General features: G+C 36.5%; 1 protein-coding gene across 5 annotated transcripts in view; it reads left to right on the top strand.

The window, feature by feature from the left end:
* Window positions 1-1,648: 1,648 nt before the first annotated feature.
* ASXL3 (ASXL transcriptional regulator 3) overlaps window positions 1,649-24,478 on the top strand; it is a 160,491-nt gene continuing 137,661 nt past the window's right edge. For 2 of the 5 annotated variants that reach the window (XM_016153916.2, XM_016153915.2), the window contains exon 1: window positions 1,649-1,829. Coding sequence is in view for 1 of the 5 variants with exons in the window: in XM_016153915.2 (XP_016009401.2) it covers window positions 1,776-1,829 (54 nt within the window). In the remaining 4 variants the exon portion in view is untranslated. Of the gene's footprint in view, window positions 1,830-2,083; window positions 2,127-24,478 lie in introns of those variants that run through there. The other 3 variants (XM_016153921.2, XM_016153920.2, XM_016153917.2) reach the window with 3 other exon arrangements.

Consider the following 24,478-nt stretch of genomic DNA (forward strand, 5'->3'; position numbering starts at 1 on the left):
GGAAAAGTGAATATAATCTTTCTATATTTCCTTAAATTGACACATAACTTTTCTCATTCTAGTGAATTAATAAAGCAAATATTTTTTTAAAGAATTAACATAATCAGTTCTCTATGATTATGAACTGTCTGCTTAAATTTTGGTAATCATTTTTATTACTTCAGTCATTCAACAGTGTTCTCAAAGGAATCAGCTTACTATAATTGTTCTCATTCTTAGACATATGTTTTTTCATTAGATATAGATGTTCATTTCTAGTTAGTATTTATTTTTAAGCATTGTCATTTAGAATAATAGAACTAACATGGGATTAGGGTCACAGATGTGGGTTTGGTTCTTAAAACTGATTTAGCAAGAGACTTTGAATACAATGTAATGTTTTAAGCTTCCTCATTTGTGCAGCACAAGGAAAAACATGTTTAACTGCAATGTTCTGAAGATCAAATGAGATAATGTATTATTTACATCCATTATTATTACTATATTCAGGAAATAACCTCACATAAGTAAACAAGTATGAGTGCCCTTTTTGTTTTTTAGAAGCTCAAGATAAACACACACATAATTACTGTGTGGGTCATAGAGCCATTTCTTTCTTTGCTTAACAATAACTTTATTGAACCAAACAATTCACCAGCGATCTAAAAAGCTGGAAAGGTTACAATAAACTTTCAAGTTTTCACACATATTTTTGTAGTTCGCTAATAAGGTTAACTAACAATCCAACTCTTCATACATCCCAAACCTGGTGATTATAAATAATTTTAAAAATACACAAGCTTTAGCTGTGCAGTTGTTTACACATACACCATGTTTTATACTACAGAATAACGATTGTACGCAATTTAAAATAACTAGTACTACGGTACGGCATGGCACTGATTCACCGCCACAGCTCTTTGGTCTTGCATTGTTTAAGATGATGTAGGTGGCTCAACGTTGTGTCAAGTTGCACGTTCAACATTAGTTCCGAACGAGAAAAGGCTGGTTTTGTACTCTCTCAATAAGGCTTTGGAAATCCACCCAGCCAAGAAGAAAAGGGTTAAAGGAGTCCAGCAGAGGGGAGTAGTACGGAATGTGTATGTGAGAGAGAGTGTGAGCGTGAGCGCACAGGACAGAGTCATCGAGTTGCGGAGCGGACTCTTTCCTAAGTTCCAAAGGCGGCCGTGTCCGCAGTTTTCGGCCCTAGCGGGGCTGGGGTCACCCGGTCTGCGCCCAGCCGGCAGCGCCGCGTGGATTTGGGGGGCTGGGCTGGAGGGAGAGGGGTCTCGCGAGGGTTTCAGGGCGTGGCTGGAGTGAGGGGCGCGCGGCGAGTGTGCGCGGGTGTGCGCGCGCGAGAGGGCGAGTGTGAGCGCGGCGAGTGTGAGCGCGGCGAGTGTGCGGCCGCGTCGCCATTCCCCGTGACGTCAGAGTGTATTGTTGTGAGCGGGGCAGAGCGGAGCATCCCCGGAGCTGTCACCGCGGCTGCCGCGGCGGCGGCGCAGCGCGAGCCCCGCACGAGCGAGCCCGGCCGGCGCCGCCCCCGCCCCCGTCCCCGGCCCCGCCGCCGCCGCCCCCGCCCGCCGCGCGCCGCCGCCGCCCGCGCGCCCCCACCCGCCCCACCCCACCCCCTCGCTCCATCCCTCCCACCCGCCGCCGCCGCCGCCGCCCGCGCGCCTCCCCCCGCGGAGCGAGTGCGGGTCACCGGGTCACTGGGTCATTGTCTCCGCGCCCGAACCCCGAGCACCCCGTGGAATCCCCCACGTCATCATCAGAACCATCAATGAGATGCAAACATGAAAGACAAGAGGAAGAAGAAGGACCGCACCTGGGCCGAGGCTGCCCGCCTGGTACGTACCGCCCCCCGCCCGCCGCCCGCGCGTCCCGCCGACCCCGCCGCTCGCCCCGCGCCGGCCCGCGGCTGCGGAGACGGCCACTTTTAGCTGGAGCCGCCGCCCGCTCGCTGGGCTCCTGCTCTTTGTTATTCTGCAGGAGTGGGCTCGCCCGGGGGCCCCCGTATGTGTGCGTGCGCGCGCGGAGGGGCGCAGCGATTATCTCGGGGAGCCCCGCGCCCGCCGCGCCCGGGACCGCCCGGGACACTTCTCCCGGTACTTCGCTGTCGGGGCTCAGCTGTGCCTTCTCCACGGGTGAATTTCCGAGCGCTCGGCCCCGCTCCACTTCCCCTCTCTGCCGCTCCGGAGACCTTTGTGTGGCAATTACCACTCCCTCCCGTCCCCTCCACCCCCCGGAATTTCATCAATAACTCTCTGTGCACGGTCTGTGTGTATGTTCGGCGTTTGTGAGTTCATACATTTTACACGTGCATGCACGGTGTGTGTCCGACACGGACTTGTGGGGCGTGTGCATGTGGGCTAGGTCGTTGCGTGTCTATGTGCCGTGTCGTGTGTATTATGTATGCACACCGATACGTGCATGTTTTTGTGTGGATCAAGTTCGTTTGTGTTTGTAGGTATTGTGCTCTGCTCCATGTTTGTGTGTACATTCTGTGCACGTGTGTGCAATTTGTGAGTGCGTGTGTCGGGGTGTGTGTGTTTGGTGAAGTTGGGTCGGTGTCATTTGTAGTGGAAGGTTATTAAGAGTGTACAGCTAGGTGTGTTTTAGGGCTGGCTTCCTGGGCGGTGTTACTTGGCTGCTTTTCCTTTCTTTAACCTTTCGGAGCTTACGTTTTAATCATCGAAAGAATGTCTCTATAGAAATGCTGGTTGGCAGAGGGGCGTCGGCGTCTTTGGTTTGATGCATGTGTATGTGTGGGTTTTTCTTTTTTCTTCTTTTAAAGGACAGCTGTAAATGGATTTTTTAAAGGATATTTCTGTACAGTGTGTCTCATGGGAATGCAAGGCATTACATTTGAAGCTCAGCCTTTCAGGGTTTCAGCTACATAGATTAAATATTTATTCACCAACTTACTGTTATAAATTGGCCAAAAGAAAGCAGACTGCGTGCAGGGTGGGGGGGGGGGGACAGCGGGACGTGTTATTGGCTCGACTTCGTAAAGATTGTTTTACGATAACTGTGGTCTATATTTTTTTTATGGTTTTGAATAACTAACTATATCATACTCAAAGAGAAATTTGTCAAAAGTAATTATATGAGTTTATTTGAAGGGCCTTACTGGTATGTTTCAGGATTCTAGTAAAGGGTTTAAAATAATTGGCCCTATTGCTCTGCGAAGAAGTGACAAAAGTCATTTTTTAATTACAATGTAGTTATTGATAGCGGACGTGGCCAGACCCCTTTACTTCATCTCTTAATTTGTAGTAGTGTATGTTATGATTTCTCCCCTTATCTGTGGTTGTATTAATCACTAAATCATTCACTCTCTGTGGATGAATGGGTAGGTGATAGTCATTCTCTAATGAACTGCGACTGGGAGAAGAAACTTATTTGTAAGGAATATGTGAAAACTACAGTAAGTGTTAAGTAGATGCCGGATTGATGTTGTCACTGAATTTTTGCTAGAACATAGTACATTACTTATTGTTTGCCCAGGCATTAATTCAGAATTGTGTGTGGGGTGTGGAAGGCTTCTGAAAATGCATTATTCAGGTTCCTTCGAGTGGCAATCAAGTATTATTTTAGAGCTTCAGTGTATGTATTTTAAACAAGTGAACAATGGTCTATTTATACATATTTTTAATTAATGACTCATGAATTAGCCATATCTGCCTGCAGAGAATTCTTTAATAAATAACATTATTCTTATGGAATTTAAAGCTAACCATTTGTATTCAGTCAGTACACATTACTATTCTTGAAAATACTGTGCTTTATTTGCTCTAATCATAATATATCTGTATTGACAAATCTTGAAATATATTTCTGAGTCATAGTTTTTTGTTAAAAGTTGCGTTTTCCTCTCACAAAGTTCATTGATGGGAAAAGACACACTAGGAGTCATCAACACAAAAGAATTAATGATAGACCAGATGTCTCTATTTTAACCAGACATATTGAACTAGTAGTTATGGTAATTTTTCAATTTGGTTCAAGTTATTTTTCCCCTGGTAGTTGTACAAATGTGTATGTATTCAAAATGTGACAGTTGAAATAAAATAGTGAACGAAATAGCAAGGGATTGTACTGGAAGTATCTTTTTCAGAAATTTGTGCTTTGTAAAAGTGACTTACGATCATTCTTATTTGTGAATAAAAAAGAAATGGATCCATTTGAGTACTAATGACATTTTCCCATGTTTTCTTTATGATTATATGTGTGCATGTAGACTTAAAATCTCTTCCAAACTTGTATGAAAAACATTATTTTGCACATAATTGATAGTATTAATTTGCACTGAGTGAAAAAATGCTTTTTCCTTAGCATTTCTGTGATGTGAATACTATTATTACATATTTTACACTGCCCCTTGCTGTGCTTGTTGTCATTAAGGACTTTTAGCCTTTTTTCTTCATCAAATGTTAAACTAGGTGTCTGATTATAAAAGTAAAGACTAAGGATAGACTGACAATATACAACTCAGTGTGTGGTTCCTGTAATACATGAACTAAAGAGAGTATTTAAGTTAACATGAAGAATAACCTTCTAATCAATACAGTGCACATTATATAACTATATGTATATATCTTCTACTGGAGAAAGAGAGAATGGGGGGACAGATAGATACAGAGAGATATTATCTTGAAGGAGAGGATATCAGGGGAAAGGAAATGTAAAATAGATTTTTTGAACTGTGACCAAAAGCTTATGTTTAAGTGTAGCTTTGCATTCATTTTTAATAAAAATATATGTGGAAGAACAGTTCTTTCCAGAGTAACTAAGAACTTCCAGTTGACAACAGAATTTTTGTTTTTCTTTGTGAGAAAAGTATACGGTGTCCAAATCTGTAAACTATGAGTGGCAACTCCAGGGATTTTGTTTCAGATAAAGATGCAGCTCTCAAGCTGTACCAGTTTTCTCATAGAACTATGTAATGTTTTATGTGGTGGGCTTGCTTGGTTTAGGAAAGAAAAAATAGTGGTCTAATTTCTCTGTATTTCCAGGAATGCAGTGATTATTAACAGGCTGCCATTTTAAAACAGTAATACTAGATTTTTTTTTCCTTTTTTTTTTTTTTTCTTTCTGCCCTGCATCAGTTGCAGAAATTTCAGCCTTCAGCCTCCTCCCCTCCCCCTCGGCCTTCTGCAGTTGTGGTTGTTACTTTGCGCATTGCCATTTAATATGGAGTCTGCTCCCAAACCAGATGCATTTTCATCTGTTTTATCTGCTCTTCTAAGGTTGTAGAGTCTCAGAGGATCCCATAATCACATGGAAGTATCTTCTGTCTTAATATTTGTAGACCACAATGAGAATAAAAATCAAAACCATAACTCATGTCGAGCTGGGGCTTTGACTTTAATCTTTTTGACTTTTATCTCAAGTCTTCACTCTGTTACTATAAATACAGTTTAAACCATTGTGAAAGGATCTTCATGCCTCTTTGTGAAAAATGAGGATTTGACAGGACTTTGTTTTACTGCACTAAGGGGTTTCTTTGTTACTGGCTTAACAGAGAACATACTGTTATTTATATATTTACTCTAGGTTAATTCTCTCTCTCTCTCTCTCTTTTTTTTTTTTGACATGCAAAAATGTTGTTGCTTTGAGAAGTGCTTTTTGATAGTTTTATTGCTTTGTTCTATAGGGAATTCTGCTGTTAAGATAATGGTTCAATGTATTAATTTGTTCCCTGAGTTTCCTTCTATTTGTTTCATTCCTTACAATCTTCGTTTAGTCTCACTGGCACCTGAAAATAAATCTTAACAATCTTCAGTAGCTTTGTGCTTGGTAACATGGCTGATGTATTTGCTCACAATTTAGATACATTCACACAGATATGAATACCAGTGTTTTTCTTTTTTTTTTTTTTGGTAGTTCAAGGTGACCTTTGGAAAAAATTTAAATGGCAAATTTGCCTCATTGTTGGGAGAAAACAGGCACATATCCCTTTATGCCATAGCAGGGTTACTGAAGGTTTTAGAGGAATTGAAATCTTGTAAATCATGTATTAAAAATTAAGTAGGGGGTTTACTAATTAAAGGAAATTTGTTTGAATCTTTTGCATGGTGAAGATTTTCCTGCATTATGTATTGTATTCTAAATAAACTGTTAGGGTTTCTGAAAACTAAAGCTGAATTGGTATTGATAGCTGTTCAAATAGAAAACCATTCATAATTGTTAATTTGCTGGTTGCTGGCCCTTTGTCTTTGTGTTTTAGAAATAAGCATCATTTTTCAGGAATGATGAACGTGGGGATGGAGGAGAGAGCACTGGTGCTGGTTCTGGCATTGCTCACTGCGCTCATGGTGCCTGGATTATAGGTTATGACCAGGACCTAACGGTTGAGAACATTTTGACTTGTGATTTGGGGCGAGTCCCAAAGGTGCATATGAGCATAATTGTGACACTGTTTATTGGCTTATGAGCCTGGCTAATGTATGTGGCAATTGGAGTTTTATTTTCAGTCGCTTACATTTCAGTTGGTTTGATTCATCTGTTTTCTGTGCTTTACACATAGCATCATCTCTTTATGTCTGTATCTCATCATCTCTTCTTTCGGATAAGGAACCTAAATTTCCATTTTGTAATGTATAAAGCGGAAGAGTTTAGCAATTTCTATGCCTATCTAGAAAAAAAAATAATTTTAAGTTAAAAAAAAAGTGTTTGAATTAATGAGAAATGTGAACTTAGGCCTAGTGTTTAGGTTCTTAATTTTCTATTTCTTGCTGACATGAAAGAGACTTTTAAGAATTGATTCTTTCTTAGGGTTTCCTCTTCTTTGACAGATTCTTTGGTAGCAGATGAATCCTTGGGTGTTAGAAATGGACTCTTTTCTTGGCATACTATTGCTTTTAGACTTGTTGAGTTATAACTGTGTGGGGGAAGAACAAACTTTCCCCTACTCTTAAGGTTCTTCTGGCTGGTCTAATAATTAAATTGACATGAGTCATATTAGCAAGAGAAAATAACCATTTAATATATACATATGTATGGGAACCCACATACATGAGAGAGTCAGAGACCCTACATGCACAAGAGATTCAGAGATAGAAAGAGAACATGGGTATACAAGACATTTTGAGCTAGGGATGAGGTAAGGTGCCTTGAGGGTTCCGAAGGGTAATTGTGGGATGATAAGAGCAGATGCTTAGTAAATAGAAGTTTGTCCTGGCTTATAGATTGATCAAAAGAGGTTACCCTGAAAATCTCTTATGGGGAAATCCCCTAATTATGGTTCTTCTAGGTAGTTAAAGGAAGGGTCAGAAGTTTTTCTTGAGTCTGAAGCTAAAATTGCCTTAGCCTCAAAACAATCTGAATAGCACAGAGGCACATCTTATGGTGACTTGTTCTGAACCCCCACACCTATTAAGGAATTTCACTGTAAAAAAAGTTAATTTATAAAGTAATTAAATTTAATATTTAATAATGTAGTAGTTTCAGTACTTCACTGAAAATCTTTGGAAATAAGAAATATGATTCCTAACATTTTGAGGACTCCTACATATACAGTTCAAATGCTGGAGAGGATACAAAGCTATATCTTCAGGAAGTACTGAGTTCTGTAGAGGAGACAAGAAAAACTGGAGGACGACTGAGCAGACACCATCTGTAGGTGTTACATGAATGATCAGCAGGTGCTAGTTTAAAGACTTAGAGAAGGGAGAAGCTATTTGGTATGTGGTGGTTGTAGGAAGCTTAATGGATTAGATGAAACTTGGTTGTCCTCGAAATATGATGAAAAGAGAACAATCTGAGAAAACTGCATATGTAAATGTGTGGAGTCCAGCAAGAGGACGGGTTCAGGGGGGCAATGAGCAGACAAGTCTAGAGACATCAGAAGATTTGAGGGAGCAGGCACTAAAGTAAAATCGAAAATTGCTTTTTGAGGAGGGATTTGAAAGTAACATTAAGCAGTTGGACCTTGTAAATTATAGCATGGGGCTGGTGGATTAGGTGGTAGTATAAAGAGAATTAAAAACATACACTCAAAAAAGGCACAAAATACAATGAATATCCCTTGTTAAAGAGAGTATACCAGCAGTCTGGGGGTGTCTATGAATACTTACTTTCATTACTTGGTAATAAAGAATCTGAAAATAAAATTGATGTTAGAAATATTTTAAATAACGCAACTTTATTCTGTCTCATATTCTTTGCCAAGTGAGGCAAAGTAAACATTAGTCAGCAATATACATTTGTAGAAAACTTACAGAGAGCATGTATGTTTCTTAAAATTTACTCTTGAGATCTGTAGGTAGCTAGGGTTATTTCAGTAACTTGGTCTCAGAGTGTGGTTTCATCAATGCCCTGTATCACCACCCTATCTATGAGGAGCAGGTCTGGCACAAGATCTTTTTAAAAATTCTGTGCTGTCTTTCTGATTTTTTAAAAATGATACAGGCATTTTAACAGATGTCAATTTAACTGATTTGTTACATGACAGATCCAAGCCTACATCAGACTTCTACCCTGTCTTTGAGATTGCCTGTTTTTCATTTTTCCCTTTCTCCCTTTTAATCATCAAAAGTCTGGATGAAGTTGTTGTAAATTTATAGTTTTAAATTTCTCCCCCCAGAGATTGTCAGTAGTAGATCCTGTCCCCTTCCTGATAGGGCTGGGAGAAGGGGGATGTGTATAGAACCACTTTCAGCTATTTGCCAGCACTGAGTGCCTTGATTGTTCTGCTTTTGTCCCTGCACAGTTGGTAGCTGGGGAAATCTAGCCCTGACTGAAACTTTCCCTGAAGAGCCCTTGGGGAACAAATAGAAACATTATATGATTAGCCACATTGTTTTCATTATTAAACAAATCTAAGTAAAAGGGTAGCAATTAACAGCTTTATCAGCCTGAATTTAGACACCTACCTCTCCTCTTCCTTCAATATTCCCCACTTGAAATGGCAACAATTAACTGTTGCTGGTTTTAATGACAGCAACTGACAACACTAAATTGGGAATAGGCACTTCTCCAGGTTGATTGACATATAGCCCTCTGACACATTTTTATATAGTTTTAAGGCAAATTCATGCCCTGGGGTTAGAGTCAAAGGGCTTGTCAGAACATTGACTTTAATAGCTGAAATATATAACTTAAATGACATCTAAGACCTTTGCTTTGGTGGAACTTTTAGAACCTAAGGAAATCTCCAAGGCAGAGCAATTCACACTTAATGGACAAGCTTAGAAATTTTAAGATTTTTTTTGTAGGTATACAGATATATAATTTACTGTATGATACAATTATGTACCTTGGTTTATTTTGCATATCTTTAGCATAAATTAATCCATGAAACACTTTATTTCTAAAATAATTCCACAATTGGTATTTTAACAGTATTTCTATTTTTCTTTGTGCAGTAGTTGATTTCTGGACATATTATCTGCAACTTAAAAGAAAGAAGGGACTAGGATGGACCTTCTTAACCTTATTCAGAAGACTGCATTTCCAGAATTTTGTTAATCTTAATGTATTGGAATTACAAATTGAGGGCAGGTTTTTAGGCATATTTTCCAACTCAGTCATAGAGAAGACATGATATAGTGAGGCTGTTTATTATTCTTAGTTTATTTTAATGTCAAAATAAACGACTACATATGTAATTGGTACATATATCAAAAACCTTGTTGACATGATTGCTGAGCGAAGTTGCTATCTGGACCATCAGGACTCCGTATGATCCTCCAGCCTCTCCTCTCCCCTCTCCTCCCTGCCGTGCACACACACACAGATAATAAAAGTATGTATAAAAAATCTCCTTCCTTGAAAATATCTTGCAATTCTTCAAATTTTGCAATTAAAACTTCTTTCCTGAATTATTTCTGTTTAGTTTAATGTCTTATTTCTTTTAAATCAATCCTAGAAGTTCAGTTAAAACATTTAGAATCAAACTTCTTGTTCTTTTCCCATCACTCTTCTTACCCATTCTCACTTGCTTGAAGGTCCCTCCTCTGAGTTTCCTTTTTAAAGTTGATATACCCCAGAATTCTGCCTGCTCCCCTCCTTTTCATTTTATTGTCTCCCCTCCTTTGGCAATTGCACCCACCCAATGGCAATTCTCCCATAATGAAGACTCCAGCCTTGATCTTTTCCCTAAATTTCAGACATATATTAACACTTCCTATTGTTTATCTCTATGTACTATGGATATTTCAAATGAAACTTATCCACTTCAGTTAAATAGCTACTGGATACCTCCCACAAATGTGTTATGCATTGGGCACAGAAAGAGGAATGTAATAGGATTCTTGTTTGGGAGGGACTTATCTGTGTGTTACCTAAACACATGTTATCTATGGAGAGTGGTAAATTCTGTCTACTAAATATAGCTCACATTTAGTTCCTTCCCTTTCCATTCACTATATTTTATAATTCTGACATGTCAAATAATTTTGTCTCTAAATCATGCTTAATAAAGTTGTATTTATCTTTCTAGAACAGAATTAATTACCTCTGAAATTCAGCAGGTCATAGGAAGTTTTTTCAGTAGTGGCAACACTATTTTTTTTGTGTTATGTGATTGTTTTCCTTAATGATATGCAGAATTTAGCGTATATCACACCAACCTTCCCATCTTATAGCAGTTTCTGCAGCCTTAGACTTATTTTGTATTCTTTAGAAATACAACAAAGTAGTTATTTTTAACAGTAGATAGTTAATTAAATTTACTAACACGTTTTGTCAGCTTCTGTACTCAACTTTATTTCTTGTATCATACTAAATTCCTTCCTCCTTTAATAGCTTTTTTCCCTAAGTGAGGGTCTTTGGTTCATAAATAGTGTTTATCTAAAATATTTTTGTTTTTACCATCTCTTAAAAATTTGTTTTTATTAAACCTGTATTTTAAGTTAATTATAGATTCAATTGAAGTTATAAGAATTAAAAAAGAAAAGAGTGAGTAAATGACCACATTTTCTTCCTGTCATCCATAGCCTCTCCCTAAATCCTTTCTATCCTCATAAATTTAAAGCAGTCAAGACTGAGTTTACAGAAGTGGTCAAGAGAAGCCTTTAGGAAACATTACCCCCAAATACTATTCAAAAGGAGAACTCTTTACAAAGCCGAATGGATCTTTCATTTTTTTAAAAAAATAGACAAACTCAGCAGGAAAAACTAAGATCTCTGTAGCCCTTACTTTTGAGTGATACTTTAGCTAGTTATAAAAGTCTTAGTTGACAATCTTTTGCCCTAGTACTTCAAAAATGTGTCTTCAGTATGTTCTATCATCAACAGTTGTGATACCTTGTCTGGGGTGAGTTTGTTATTTTTTAAAGAGAGAATTTGCATTTCGTATCAGAATTGTTACATGTTATCTTTATCCTTCATGTTCTGCAGTTCACTCTGTCTTAAATATTTATGAGTGGATTTGCTTGTATTCTGTATGGTACCTTGAGTATCCTTTTTTTTTTTTCTTTTTGAAGTATACTTGTTACCTTTTGAAGTATACTTGTTACCTTTTTAATGCTTTAAAATGTTAATTGTTTTGTGGTATAGAACTTACTTATTTCATTGTATCCCCACCAGGCTAAGAATTCTTTGAAGTCTTTTAAGAGTTTCTTTGGCATATTATATAGCAGATTTAGCATATGTAGCTTATGGATTAGAAATGATTAAGAACAATGCAGAGAGAACTCTCCTAATACTCAACAGGATACAAAAATGAATGTGTTAGCTTTATCAGCTGAAATTATTGGTTACAAGCAACAGAAAACAATTCTTGTTAAGTAATTCATATAATCATCAGGAAAACTCTGTAAAACCAGGCTAGAAAAATAGGCAGGGATCAGTAGAGGCTGGGCAGCAAAAAATCCACAAAGTCATGATGCAAAAATAGTCTAGTTGGGATATTGCTGTAGGTAGTACTATTACCACTAATCGTCACCACTGTGACTTTATGCTGACATGGGATACTGCCATTGCTGCCAGTGTAGCATATGAATGTATCATCATCTGCTCTGTCTTTGCATCTAATGTTCAAGATTAAAATTCATAGGCAGGTTCACCTAATTGCCAGACTCTAGTTCCCATACCTACACCTTGGCTGCTAGGGACTGATGAGAAGGTATATATGACCCTTTCAATACTGTAGTGGAAACTTTTTCATTTTCATAGCAACAATAAAGTCAACAAGATTAAAACCGAATGCCTCATCTCTTCCCTACCTTCTGCTCTCAGCAAGTCTGCTCTCCTTTCTTTCATTTATTAGTGAAAGCCACCACCATCTTCATACTTGTTCAAGCCAGAAACCTTCTGTCATCTTTAATGCCTTTTTGTATTTTTTTCTTTTTATTCCCTAATCATTGAGCTCTGACAGTTTTATCTCCTTTTCTTCAAATCTTCAAATTCTTATCTTTATATTCTACACTTATATGCAATTCCACTGTAATTTACCTTGACACTGGCATTATATGGGAAAGAATATAGATTAATGATGGGCCTTAAAGTCAGGAAGATTTATGTTTGAGTCTCAAGTCTGCCACTTACTATGTATTTGACCTTGGGCAAATTATTAAACATCTCTCAATTTTAGTTCCATTATCTATTAAAAGGAAATAATAACATTAAAGAGTGGCTAGAATATTTAAGTAAGATAATACGTATAATGCATTTAATACAGTGTCTGACATTAGCAGATGCCAGTTAATGATAGTGTAGGTAGCTTCTTTTTTCTTAAGTTGCTACAACAACCTTGTAACTGATTTCACTGAGTTTGGACTTGGCTCACTTGGGATCATTCTTCTTACTGCATCCATAGCTGCTTCTTTAAAGGTAAAACTGATTTATGGTACCCCCTTGAGTTCTGACTAAAAGTAAAACTGATCCATGATACCCACTTGAGTCTGACTTAGGTCCCATAGGAAACAAATAGCTTTATCTTAAAGGAGTGATTAAAGAAAGGGAGGGTACAGTAAAAGAAAAAAACAAAAGATAGTGAGGAAAATTAGAGATTTCACTAACAGAAAGCTGTTACTACCCTTAGACTGGAAGGTCCAAGAAAAGCAGGGAGTAGTTTATTGCAATGTTGTGGGCTGTAATTGTAGGAAAGGGGGGTACCTGACAGAAACTGAGTATAGTTATTTAGTAGAACTATACAAGGGGGAGACATAGACATTGATACTCTGACACCTCTCTCCTTCTATTCTTTGATCTCCAGTGAGTACCTCCTATTGACTGAACCCATCCAGAAGTCAGAGGACAAGGGATAGTCATTGAGGAAATTCTTTGATGTCAACCTACTAGGGCCGCAGAGCTGGGTGGAGAAGGGTAGAGAGTGAATCTTGAGTTGCTGATGGTGGATATACAAATTACCTCTTTTTCAAAAACTATTTAGTTATTTTTCATTATTCTAAGAGTGTAGTCCCTTGTTTCCGAATCCTTTAGGTATATCTTTTGCATACTTCTCCAATTTCCTTGCTCGATTCTCTTGCCATTGGCATTCTAAACACCAGTCATATGAAAGTACTGTTAGATCTTTGAATTTATCATGCTGTCCCATATTTTGCCTTGACTTTGTACATGTTCATCCTTCTCTTTGTAAAGTCCTCCTTCCTTACACTTCTCCTTCATTTATTCTGGTAAGTTCCTATACTTTCTTCAGATTTCAGCTTCCTTTGAGAAATTTTCATATGTTCTCGAAGCAACTCATAGTTATGACTGTGTATTATAATTAGTTGTTTACTTTTTTGTTTATAATTATTTCCTGAGTGGCTAATGCACTACCGCATGTAAAGTTGGTACTGATTATAGTTGAATGAAGTGAACATGTCAAAGATTTTTCAGAGGAGCCATTAGAGTTAAATTTTAAAGATTCTTTAACACATCTGTAGAACTATAAAACTTATGTCTTCTTAATATATTTCTGTGTCATTGCTGAATTTTCACTGTACAATCTAGAATGTACAATCTAGAATCAAATTTCTTAAAAATCAAGTAAGTAGACAAGTGATAGATTTTGAAAGTCTGTTTTCAGCCCACTCACACCTTTTATTTCTTTGGGGTAATAATTTGATAGTCATCCTGCTTAATGGTACTGAAAAATACTCAGTTTCTGCCATTATGTTAGAAGCCATTTGAATGAAATAAGATATGGACCTTGGCCTTTGGGAAATTAGCGTAAAAAATAAACAACTTAAGGCTCAGGAGATAGTTCTCTGTAAATTTAAAATTGTGCAGTATAGTAAAAATTTAATAACCTAAAAGTAATTTTCTATGTTTGATTTTAATAAGGTGTGATGATGATATATAAAGGCTTGCTATCACTTCCAAACCAAGAGAAGAATTATCTAGTACATTAATTACAATACAGATTGGAAATGTTTGCAAAGTAAATAGTATCTTTTATAAATGTAAGTAAAATATTTGTATGTTGGGTATGATAGCCTCTTTTTGAGAGTGTAGGATTCTGGTATAATGATGGGATAATATATCAATTATCATAAAATACTACTATTACTAAAGTAACACTAATTAATAATAATGGTTAAGAGCTAATATTTACTGTATACTTATATGCCTGACATTGCACTAACTTGTTATATGCATTATATTGTTTAATCCTAAGAGCAAACCTAAGAGACACTTTGTAATATTACCCATATTTTTTCAATTAAAAAATTGAGATTTGGGGTGTCTGTCAATTGAGTTTTTTTAGTTGCAACTGAAATAAATTTAACTAAAATTAGTTTAAGCAAAAAGGCTCACATAATGAGAAATCTACCGTCAGTTGTAAGTAGATGTATAGATTTAGGTAATGTCATAAAGATATTTGCTTTCTCACCATCTTTTTTTTTTTTTTTTGGTCATTGTTTTTTTTCTTGGCTTTATACAATGGGCAAGGTTCAGTCCAAGGCCTGGACAAAATAAGATGGTCAGTATCCTCCAAACTTAGCACAAAAAGAATCTCTCTCTCTCTCTCTCCTTCCCTTCTTCTCCCCACCCCCTCCTCCTCCTCCTAATTATTATTATTATCATCAAATGCAATGCCAGGGAAGTCTTCACTTTATCCTACTTGGCTGGTACACCCATTCCTCACCAACAGCAATGGCCAAGATCAGGTAACATGATTGATTGCCAAACAAGAATTACATGGAGCAGAGAAAAATAACACAAAAGCACCAATAAAAGATAGATGGAAAATATGCTGGGAAAACTATAAATGCCATTGCCTTTACTGCAGACAGGGTAAATTAACTTGCTGAGCCAGTAAGTAGTATAGTGATTGAAATCCATGTCCATCCAGCTTTAGAGCTCTAGACCTTAAGCATATAAAACAAAGATAGTGCTTTAGAAAATTTCTTCTCTTTATCTCCCTCTCCCTCTCCCTGTTCCCTGCCCCTCCTCCTCCCCCTCTCTGCCTTGTGGAAATTTACCCATATCTTTTCAGTTTGAATGAAGGTGGGTGGTACTGAGAGTTGACATTATTCGTGGTCTGCTTTAGGCAGAGATGTCATGTGTATGGGGAAAAAAACATTTAATCCCCCAGGATTTTTAATGAGAAAATGAGAAAAAGAAATAAAGACACTATTAGACATAAACAAAAGTGTTATCTCTGTTCCAATCCTTTTTCCAATTTTTAGTATCCGTCTTTTCACTTTTTCGTAAATGTTATCTTTACAAACCGAGTTCCAGTAACTAAATAAGAATAGTTGGACTATCAGCAGGAAAAAAATCATGAGCAAATAGAGATATTTCATTTTTTTAAATCTAATATACTCTGCCTTTTTTTTTTTCCTTCCAGAATTTATACTGAGTTCAGCTTCATGGTAGGAAATGTGAGATTCAGGAAAGTTAAACAGTTTTCCATTTGTTAAAAGGTGCAGTGGAGAATGAGGCCCTTTCTTAATTAGTTCAGTCTTCCCACTCCATCTTTTCATGAAATTTTCTCTTTCTCTTGGTGGTAAGTGATAGAAATAGGCAGCTTTTGGGAAGGAAACAACTTCAAGCACATGAAAGGGTCATCCAGAAAAACGAATGAAGAAACACAGAGTAGGACTTTAATAAAACTTAGTGTTTTGTTATAATTTTTTCTTTGTATTTGTGCATATGTCTTTAATTGTGTTGGATAGAGTTTACAGAGAAAAAAAGATTGTCTTCTAAGTTATTACATTTTTTTCCCTCTGTCTTTAATGAATGGTTGACTGGATATTTCACTACGCTCAGTAAGTTGATGCACAGTTCTTTCATTTTCTCTCCTTAGGTTCATGTGGTAGGGTTACATTTCTTTGCCCCCTTGAAGTTAGGCATTACAATGTAAGTTGTCTTAGTCCCTCTAGCTAGTGTTTGATTCGCCTTCTTTCTTTCCTGGCTGTGTTGATCACAGAAGCTGGTGACAAGATGGCATTTCTGTCAGCCTGGTTTTTGGTTGGACATGTGAGTGAGTGAGAAATTGTGTCTGTTTTAATCCACTACAATTTCAGGCTTGAATTTTGCTATTCTGCATCCCCATCTATCCTGACAGATACACTCCTTATAGCAAAACAGGTGTTTTTATTCCAGGCCACCTTTTACCTTTGTTTATGAGATAATAAATGCATGATTACATGGTTAAGAGGTAAGTAAAGCAAACGAGGTTAAATTCCTTTTTTTCTTCTCCATTACATTAAATTGCCTTATAAAATCATCCTCTCCAGTATTTACGCTTTGATATTTTTAACCCAGCAAACAATAGAGAATTTTTATTACAAGGAAAATATTTTATATTCTCTCTCATGATAATTCTGTTTATATTTTTGCCTTATAAAATAATTGCTTTTCCTCCCATCTGTCTAACGAGGAAGAAAGTTTTCTAACCAGAAAGAGTAGAACAGTTATTGTTAACAGGGAATTAAATTCCAAGATAGTTGAAGAGGTAGAAGGTCACTGGAACAGTTTAAATGTATCCGAGTTCCCAAGTCCAGACAAATTGTGTTTCATCGAAAAGGTATGCCCAGATTTCCACACACAATTGAGAAGAGGAAAGAAGATACTGTAATGACACTTCCTCCTTTCTTTCTCTTGCGCGCTCTTTCTCTCTCTCAATACCTCTCTGTCCTCTTCTCCCCCACCTCTCTCTCCCTCTCTCTTTTGCCTAGAGGAGTGCTGGTAGAGAGGAGCACCCCCAATATGGGATTATATTTCCCAGTCTGTCTCCTAGATTCCTGTCTATATTTCCCTTTCATTGAGAGCTCAGTCACCCTCAGGCTATTTCCCACCGGTTTCCACTCTTCTCTAGATAGAGCATACAGAAACTTCTGACAGCTGACAGACTCCCTGTTGAGCTCTACCCCTTCATGTAGGAAAAGAGGGGAAAAATGAAGAAAACTTGTCTTGAAAGCCTACAGATTTTCATACCAGAAGGAATGTGTTGACCACATGCATCTTAAACCAGATGAACATTTGTCCAGCCCTTCAGCTCACCAATATGCAGCCATATGTGTTCCATGCTCTAAAGCAAAAAAAAAAAAACCAAAACAACAACAACAACGACAAAAAAAACAAACAAAAAAAAACCAAAACAAAAACAAAAAACAAAAACCAAAAACCTCAAAACCAGGTTTCCTAGAATTTTCTTCCAGGCTTTTGCTCAAATAGGAATAGAGTTGTTAATGCACAGTCCTTTACATGGTAAATTATATTTTCATTATGGCATAATTTATCTGCAGGAGACATTGATTTCACAGTGAATTCCTTATTTTCAAAAGTTTTTGGCCTTTCTATGAGGACGTAGGTACTTAATTATAATTATTATAGGTAAGGCCACCACTAAATTGCTGGGGTCATAAAACAGATTTTTTATCTTCCCCTTTTAATTCCCAATAATGTGGGGATGATATGTTTTAAATTTATATTCTTTTTGCACCAGGCTACCTATAAAATATTCCAAGATTTGTTCTCCTATATGTTCTCTATACCTGATGGCAGGCGTAGTTATCTCTTAAAGCCTGGATGTCAAGGTAGTTAACAGAGCTCTCAAAACTTTTGCAACATATAGCATTCTTGGGGGGAGGATTTGATTCCTTGTGGGCTTAGTGTCTACTGCCTGTAGTTGAGTGATCTAAGAGAAAGACATCTGGCTTAATTTATCTTCAGGCGTAATTTAATAATGCTGAATGGCAACCTCTGGGAAAAATCTAAAGAAGACTTTATGTAAGTGTTAATTTAGAGTTGGTTAATAGGTAACTCCTATTTGTATTTCTTTCAAAGGGGAAGATATTTTGATCACATCAGAGCCAATTATTTTTCTTCATTCTGACATCTAAACCTAGCTTTATAGTATAATGAGCCTCCAGCCTGCTTGTATGTAGAACTCGACTGGTAAAATAAAAGGACTAAGGAAGGCTAGAAAGCAATAGGGACTATCTGATTTCATAAAGAATCTTTTGTTGGCAAAGGTAAGTTTTAATGCTCCATTGCCTCCTTAAAGAGACTCAGCCCGTATTTTATATCAACAAATATTGGCTGATTGAAACCAGTTCTGTTTGCTTTGTGCCCTGATAAATATGGCTTTCATTCCTCTAGCACATACTTTAAAAAACAGGACCAAAAAGGAGTGGGGGTAGGATGGAGAAGGTTGGAAAACTTGGCTAATATTAAAGTGGTTAGTACATCAAATAGAACATAAAAACAGTGGCCCCAAGAATGTATTTAGCATGAATCTTGATGCAGATATTTTAATGTCTTAATTACTTGAGTGTAGTAACCCTGGTAGGAAATCTTTGACTTGGTTTTTAATTTAAAAAGTTATGGTAGATTTTTTATGCATGACTCTAATTAGAAACAGGGAAGCACATATCACATAAGTCTTTTGGTCTATAGAAGGCCTTCAGGTTATCTTGCTAAAATATTAGGATACCTGCTTCATGTTTTTTTAAATATTGGCCCTCTTTCCAAAGCCTGGGATTCAGAAATATTTTACTCATCAAACTTGAATTCTAGGTAAATACCTCTTACTGCAAAAATTATTTATAGATTTGCCTAGTGAATTCCTAATTATATATACTTGTTTAATTTTTAACCATCGTCCCTGGATGGGTCAAAGCATATATTTTAAAAAATTTATTGGGTTGACATTGATTTATAAAATTGTATAGGTTTCAAGTGTACGATTCAATAATATATCATCAAGAGCATTGTGTGTTCACCACTCAAAGTCAAATCTCCTTCCTTCACCAAATGTTTGACTCCTTTACCTTTGTCTACCTTACCCCTCCCCCATTTCCCTCTGGTAACATCTCAACTGTTGTCCATGTCCATGAGTTTTTGTCTTGTTCATTTGTTGCTTTCAGTTTTATATCCCACATATAAGAGAAATTATAAGGTTCTCAACTTTCTCTTGCTTAGCATGACTTATCTTGCTTAGCATGATTACCTCATGGACCATCTGTGTTGTCACAAATGGCAGTATTTCATCTCTTCTATGGCTGAGTAATATTCCATTGTATATATGTACCACATCTTCTTTATCTAATCATCTTTGGTTGTTTCCATGTCTTCGCCATTGTGGATAATTCTACAGTTAACATCAGAGTGCATATATCTTTAAGGATAAACATTTTCAAATTCTTTGGGGAGAAACCTGGAAGAGGGATTGCTAAGCCATATGGTAGCTCTATTCTTGATTTTTGGAGGAACTGCTATACTGTTTTCCATAGTGGCTGTACCAATTTATGTTCCCACCAGCAGTGTATAAGGGTTCCTTTTTCCCCACAACCTGTCCAACATTTATTACTCATCTTGTTAATAATAAGCATTCTTACAGGTGTGAGCTGGTATCTTATTGTGGTTTTGATTTGCATTTCCCTAATAGCTCTTGAAGTTAAGAAGCTTTTCATATGGCTTTTGGCTGTTTATATTTTCTCTTGGGAGAAGTGTCTGTTCTGGTTCCCTCTGCCCATTTTTTAATTGGATTTTGTTATTGTTGTTGAGTTGTATGAGTTCTTTATATATTTTGGATATTAGCACTTTGATAGAACAGAATTGAGAGCCCAGAAATAAACCCACATATGCACGGGCAAACAATTTTTGACAAAGGAGTCAAAAATATACAATGGAGAAAAGAAAGCCACTTCAGTAAGTGGTACTGGGAAAACTAGACTGCTATCTGTCACCATACGCCAAAATTAACTCAAAATGGATCAAAGACCTAAATATAAAGCATGAAACAATAAATTGCATGGAAGAATACATAGGTACTAAACTCATGGACCTTGGTTTGGAGGGGATTTTATGAATTTGACCTCAAAGGCAGGAAAGTAAAAATAAAAAATAAATGAATGGGACAATGTTAAACTAAAAGGCTTCTACCAAAAAACAAAACAAAACAAAACAAAATAAAAAACAAATAGACAACCTTCTACATAGGCGATATTTACAAAGTGCATATCTGACAAAGGGCTAACACTGCATTCCCAAGTTTTATTTCATTAAGAATTTGGTTAGCCAATGATGAAGAAATAAATTTTATCAATAGCTACTCTTCTATTCTTTACTTTTCTAAAGGAATCAAAATTTAACATCAGACTTAGAATCATGTATTTTGTACTTCATAAGCTATCCTGTGAAAGGAGCCAACTAAGGGTTTAATAATTAGTATAACAGACACATCGGCCATGAACAGGTAGCCATGAACAGACTAAAATCCAACTCTAACCAATATAACGAGGAGAATTTATTGGAAGACTTGTATAAACATAAACCAGACTAGGAGAATAAAGGTCCTCAGTAACGCTTGGAAGGAAGGAAGGAATGTGTCCAAGATGCTGTCATTTCTGCTTCTTTCTGTATTTTCTGACCCTGGCTTCTTCCACATGGCTAGGAACATGGCTTTCAGCAGATTTCAGGGTCTCATCACATGAGGTTATGACCAGAAAGCAACTGAGATTTGTTTTCTCGAGCTTTAGGCTAACGTATTCTGGGGAAGATCAGTGATTGGCCTTCCTTGTGTGCCTACCCCTGCCATCTAGCTACTCCATCATAGTAGGTAACTCTTTAGTATCTACAGGAATATGATAGCTCCCATTCAAATCAAAGTAGGACATTTTTCAGAATTAGAGAATAAAGAGTTGTGTACACAAAACAACAAATTCAAATTCAGTACATAAATCCTTGTCATTTGTTCATCTTGGTTCCATTCATTAGGCAAGTTTTTATTAAGTGCCTACCATATGCCAAGTCTGGAAATAAAAGAGTGACCATAAAGAAAAATAGATGTGATAATCATCACTACTGCATAGAATCTGAATTACAATACCACACCTAGAAATAGGGTGGGTAAGGGTCATTTCTATGTAGACTAAACTGGCATTTTGAGTGAATATGGAAGAAGGAATATAGTTTAGTCTCCTTCCTTTTATTTTAAATCTGTTTCTGAGTAAATTAGATGTTTGCTACCCTCCCCTCTTCACCTATAATAAACCAGAGGATAAGTGTCTCCAAAGATGGGGATAACATGTTTTATTGTATTTCAGTTCGATGTATATGTGTGCTTGGTAAATATTTGTTAAATCAATGAATTATTGAGGAGATGATGCTGTTGTTTAACTCTAGTCAGGAGAAAAGGGTTATTATTAACTGTGACAAAGCAGGCATCATCGTCTTTGTCATTCTTCAACATTTAAGTGGTCAGAATCAAATAATTCCATATAACAAAGTCATTTTCTACAATTATCTCAAGATATATTTTGCAACTAATTCCTTCTGGCAGCTACATCTGGATGCTGTGTCATTTCAGACTAGTCTGTGAAGATAACACTGAAGAATTTTTCTGACTCAAATTGATGAGTAATGTTTGCTTTGGAAAAAATTCAATATACCTATATTTTATTTTTTTTTACCCTTTGCTTTACAGTATAAGGTAGATAACTTTCTTTTGTTGTGTGAGTATTCAGTTTTGTTTTGGTACTGATTTTTGATTAGTTATTAAATGTTATATAATATACATGATATGCATACATTATATAAATTATATAAGAGATTGTGTTAATATACAATTTAAAGATTATGAAAGTAATTTGTGCTTCTAAATACAAAAACATTTTTAAAAGTGTGAAATTTCTTCCATCAGCTTTTGCTTTTCTACCACTCTCCAGAGGCATGATTGTTCACTGTTTGAATATTTTTACATGGTGTCAATGTGTGCGTTGGGGACTTGTGGGTGTGTGTATATATATACCACATACACTTAAATATGTACTTCCTTTATACACATTATTCTTCAACTTGCTAATATATATATATATATATATATATATAATGGCTGTGTGTTATTTTGTGATGTGTACATGCTTTCATTTATTTAACCATCTTTTTCTTAGACTATATCATTTACCCCCAAATAATGCTTCATCGAACATGCAAAATAGGCTGTGGATTTCCTTAGGAAAAATGCCTACAATGTATTAGGTTCAATAAATGGGACTGCCTACCTTTTACATTTTAATAGTATTGCTAAATTACCCTCCAAGTAAGTTTGGACTCTTTGCGTCAAGGTAGTTTATTGTGATGGTGAGACTCTTGGAGGCCAAGGACATGGGTTTTAATCCCAGCTTTGCTTGCTTCTTATTTGGAAATAGCCTAGTATAAGTGAATTAATATATCTATGTCTCAGTTCTGGTGTCTACAAAAAAAAAAAAATAATACCTACCTTGGTAGATGAATGTGAGAATTAAATATTTTAACATAAGTCTAGTTCTTGTAAAAGTGGCTTGCCTATTTCTATTAGAAAATACTTTTTAGTGTTATGTAAGAACTACCTGCTGCTGTTAATATGAGCACCTTATAATGATTCCCATGATATGGAAGTCTGTAGTCTCAATTGATTGCCACTTCAGAATGTCAGTCTGAAGAGGAAGCTGGCTTTGACCATAGGCTTCCATATGGACAGGTGTTTATTTAATGTTCTATATATGGACATTAAGCACATTTTGTGGACAAAAATGCACATTAAGTTCCTTAATTTTCATAATATTATATTAACTCTGCTATCGAAAAGTCTGGTTTTCATAGCTACTATACTAGTAAAATACAAATGAACTCCAAATTATTGTAAGACCATGTAGTCTTTTTTCTTTATTCTTTTTATTTTTTAATTTTTATTTATTTTTTTTGAAACTGTATAGTCTTAACTCAATAATATTGGACTTTGGTAAGACTGTCTACTTGGATTATTTCACCTAATTATTCTCAATTATATTTTTTTAAAAGGTTCTACGACTAAGTTTACATATGTCCTCTGCTTGCTTTTCTGAAACTCACTGATTGTTGGTCTTGTCCATTACCACTCAGGGCCGCTGTATGAATACCCATATGAGATAATTCTCTTAGTTTAGAACTAGGAAAACCTTTATATAGTCTGGCAAACTAATATTTCTTTTATTCAGCAAATAGGGGTTAACTGACTAATGTTTGCTTCTACATTTTAACTGCCATAAACTTAATACAACATTCTAGATCAGAGCCATAGCAACTTTATCATCAGGTGTGATTTCTCATTTCTGAAACATTTCATTGTATTTTTTACTTTTAAAGGAGTTCAAGGTTTTTTAAAAAACAAGGTGCGATCAAGAAAGTAACATAGAAGTTATATCCATTGTGTTTTAGATGGGATAAGAAATAATGAAACATGAGCTCAGTGGCAAGACACTGAAAGAATCTACAGATATGATCAGGAGCACTGCTGATAATCATGGAGAAAATCACAGAGAACAGGGGAGTGTTTGTCCAAGAATTAAACTACCTAGGTTCAAAGCTAGGCTCTACCACTTTGTAGCTGTGTGACTTGGAGAGTTAAATTAACTCCTCTGCTCCTTAGTTACCTCATCTTTCATCTATAAAATGAAGGCAGTAATAGCCCCTATAAGATAAGGTGGTAGTTATGAGGGTTAAGATTATATGCATGTTAGAATAATGTTTCATACAGAATACTTTTTATATAAGTATTTGTTATCATTATTATAAAAAGAGGGAAAAGAACATTTTCAAAATCACAGACTGTTGAGCTTTATCTTGACTCTCAGTAAAAACTAGAGTGTATTATTAAACAGATGACTGTGAGCATTTAGAAATGGAAGCAGTGATCCCTGGAAGGCATTATGGATTCTCTAAATTAATTCATGTCAAACTAAATTAATTTATTTTTGATAGGATTATTAGACTTACACATCAGGAGGATGCTCCTGTTGGAGCTAAATTTCAGCCAGTCATTTGACATGGTCTGTTATGAACCTCTCTCAAAAGTGATGGACAAATATAAACTAGGTGATAGTGTAATTAAATGGATTTGCAGCAGATTGAACATCCATAGACAAAGTGTATTGATTGGCTAATCCGTATCAGTTGAAAGAGATCCTAGAGGCAGCCACATGGTTTGTTGCTTTGTTTTCCACAGCCTTGTTCAGCTCTGTCATGAATAACTTGGAGGAATTCATCAAAGTCATGCTTGTCAAATGTGTGGATATCAGAAAATAAAAAGGGAAACCGAACAGTTGAACAGAAGAATAATGATTCCAAAAGG

The sequence above is a fragment of the Rousettus aegyptiacus genome, unplaced genomic scaffold (genome assembly GCF_014176215.1).
Source record: "Rousettus aegyptiacus isolate mRouAeg1 unplaced genomic scaffold, mRouAeg1.p scaffold_m13_p_12, whole genome shotgun sequence".
In the NCBI taxonomy this organism is placed as follows: Eukaryota; Metazoa; Chordata; class Mammalia; order Chiroptera; family Pteropodidae; genus Rousettus; species Rousettus aegyptiacus.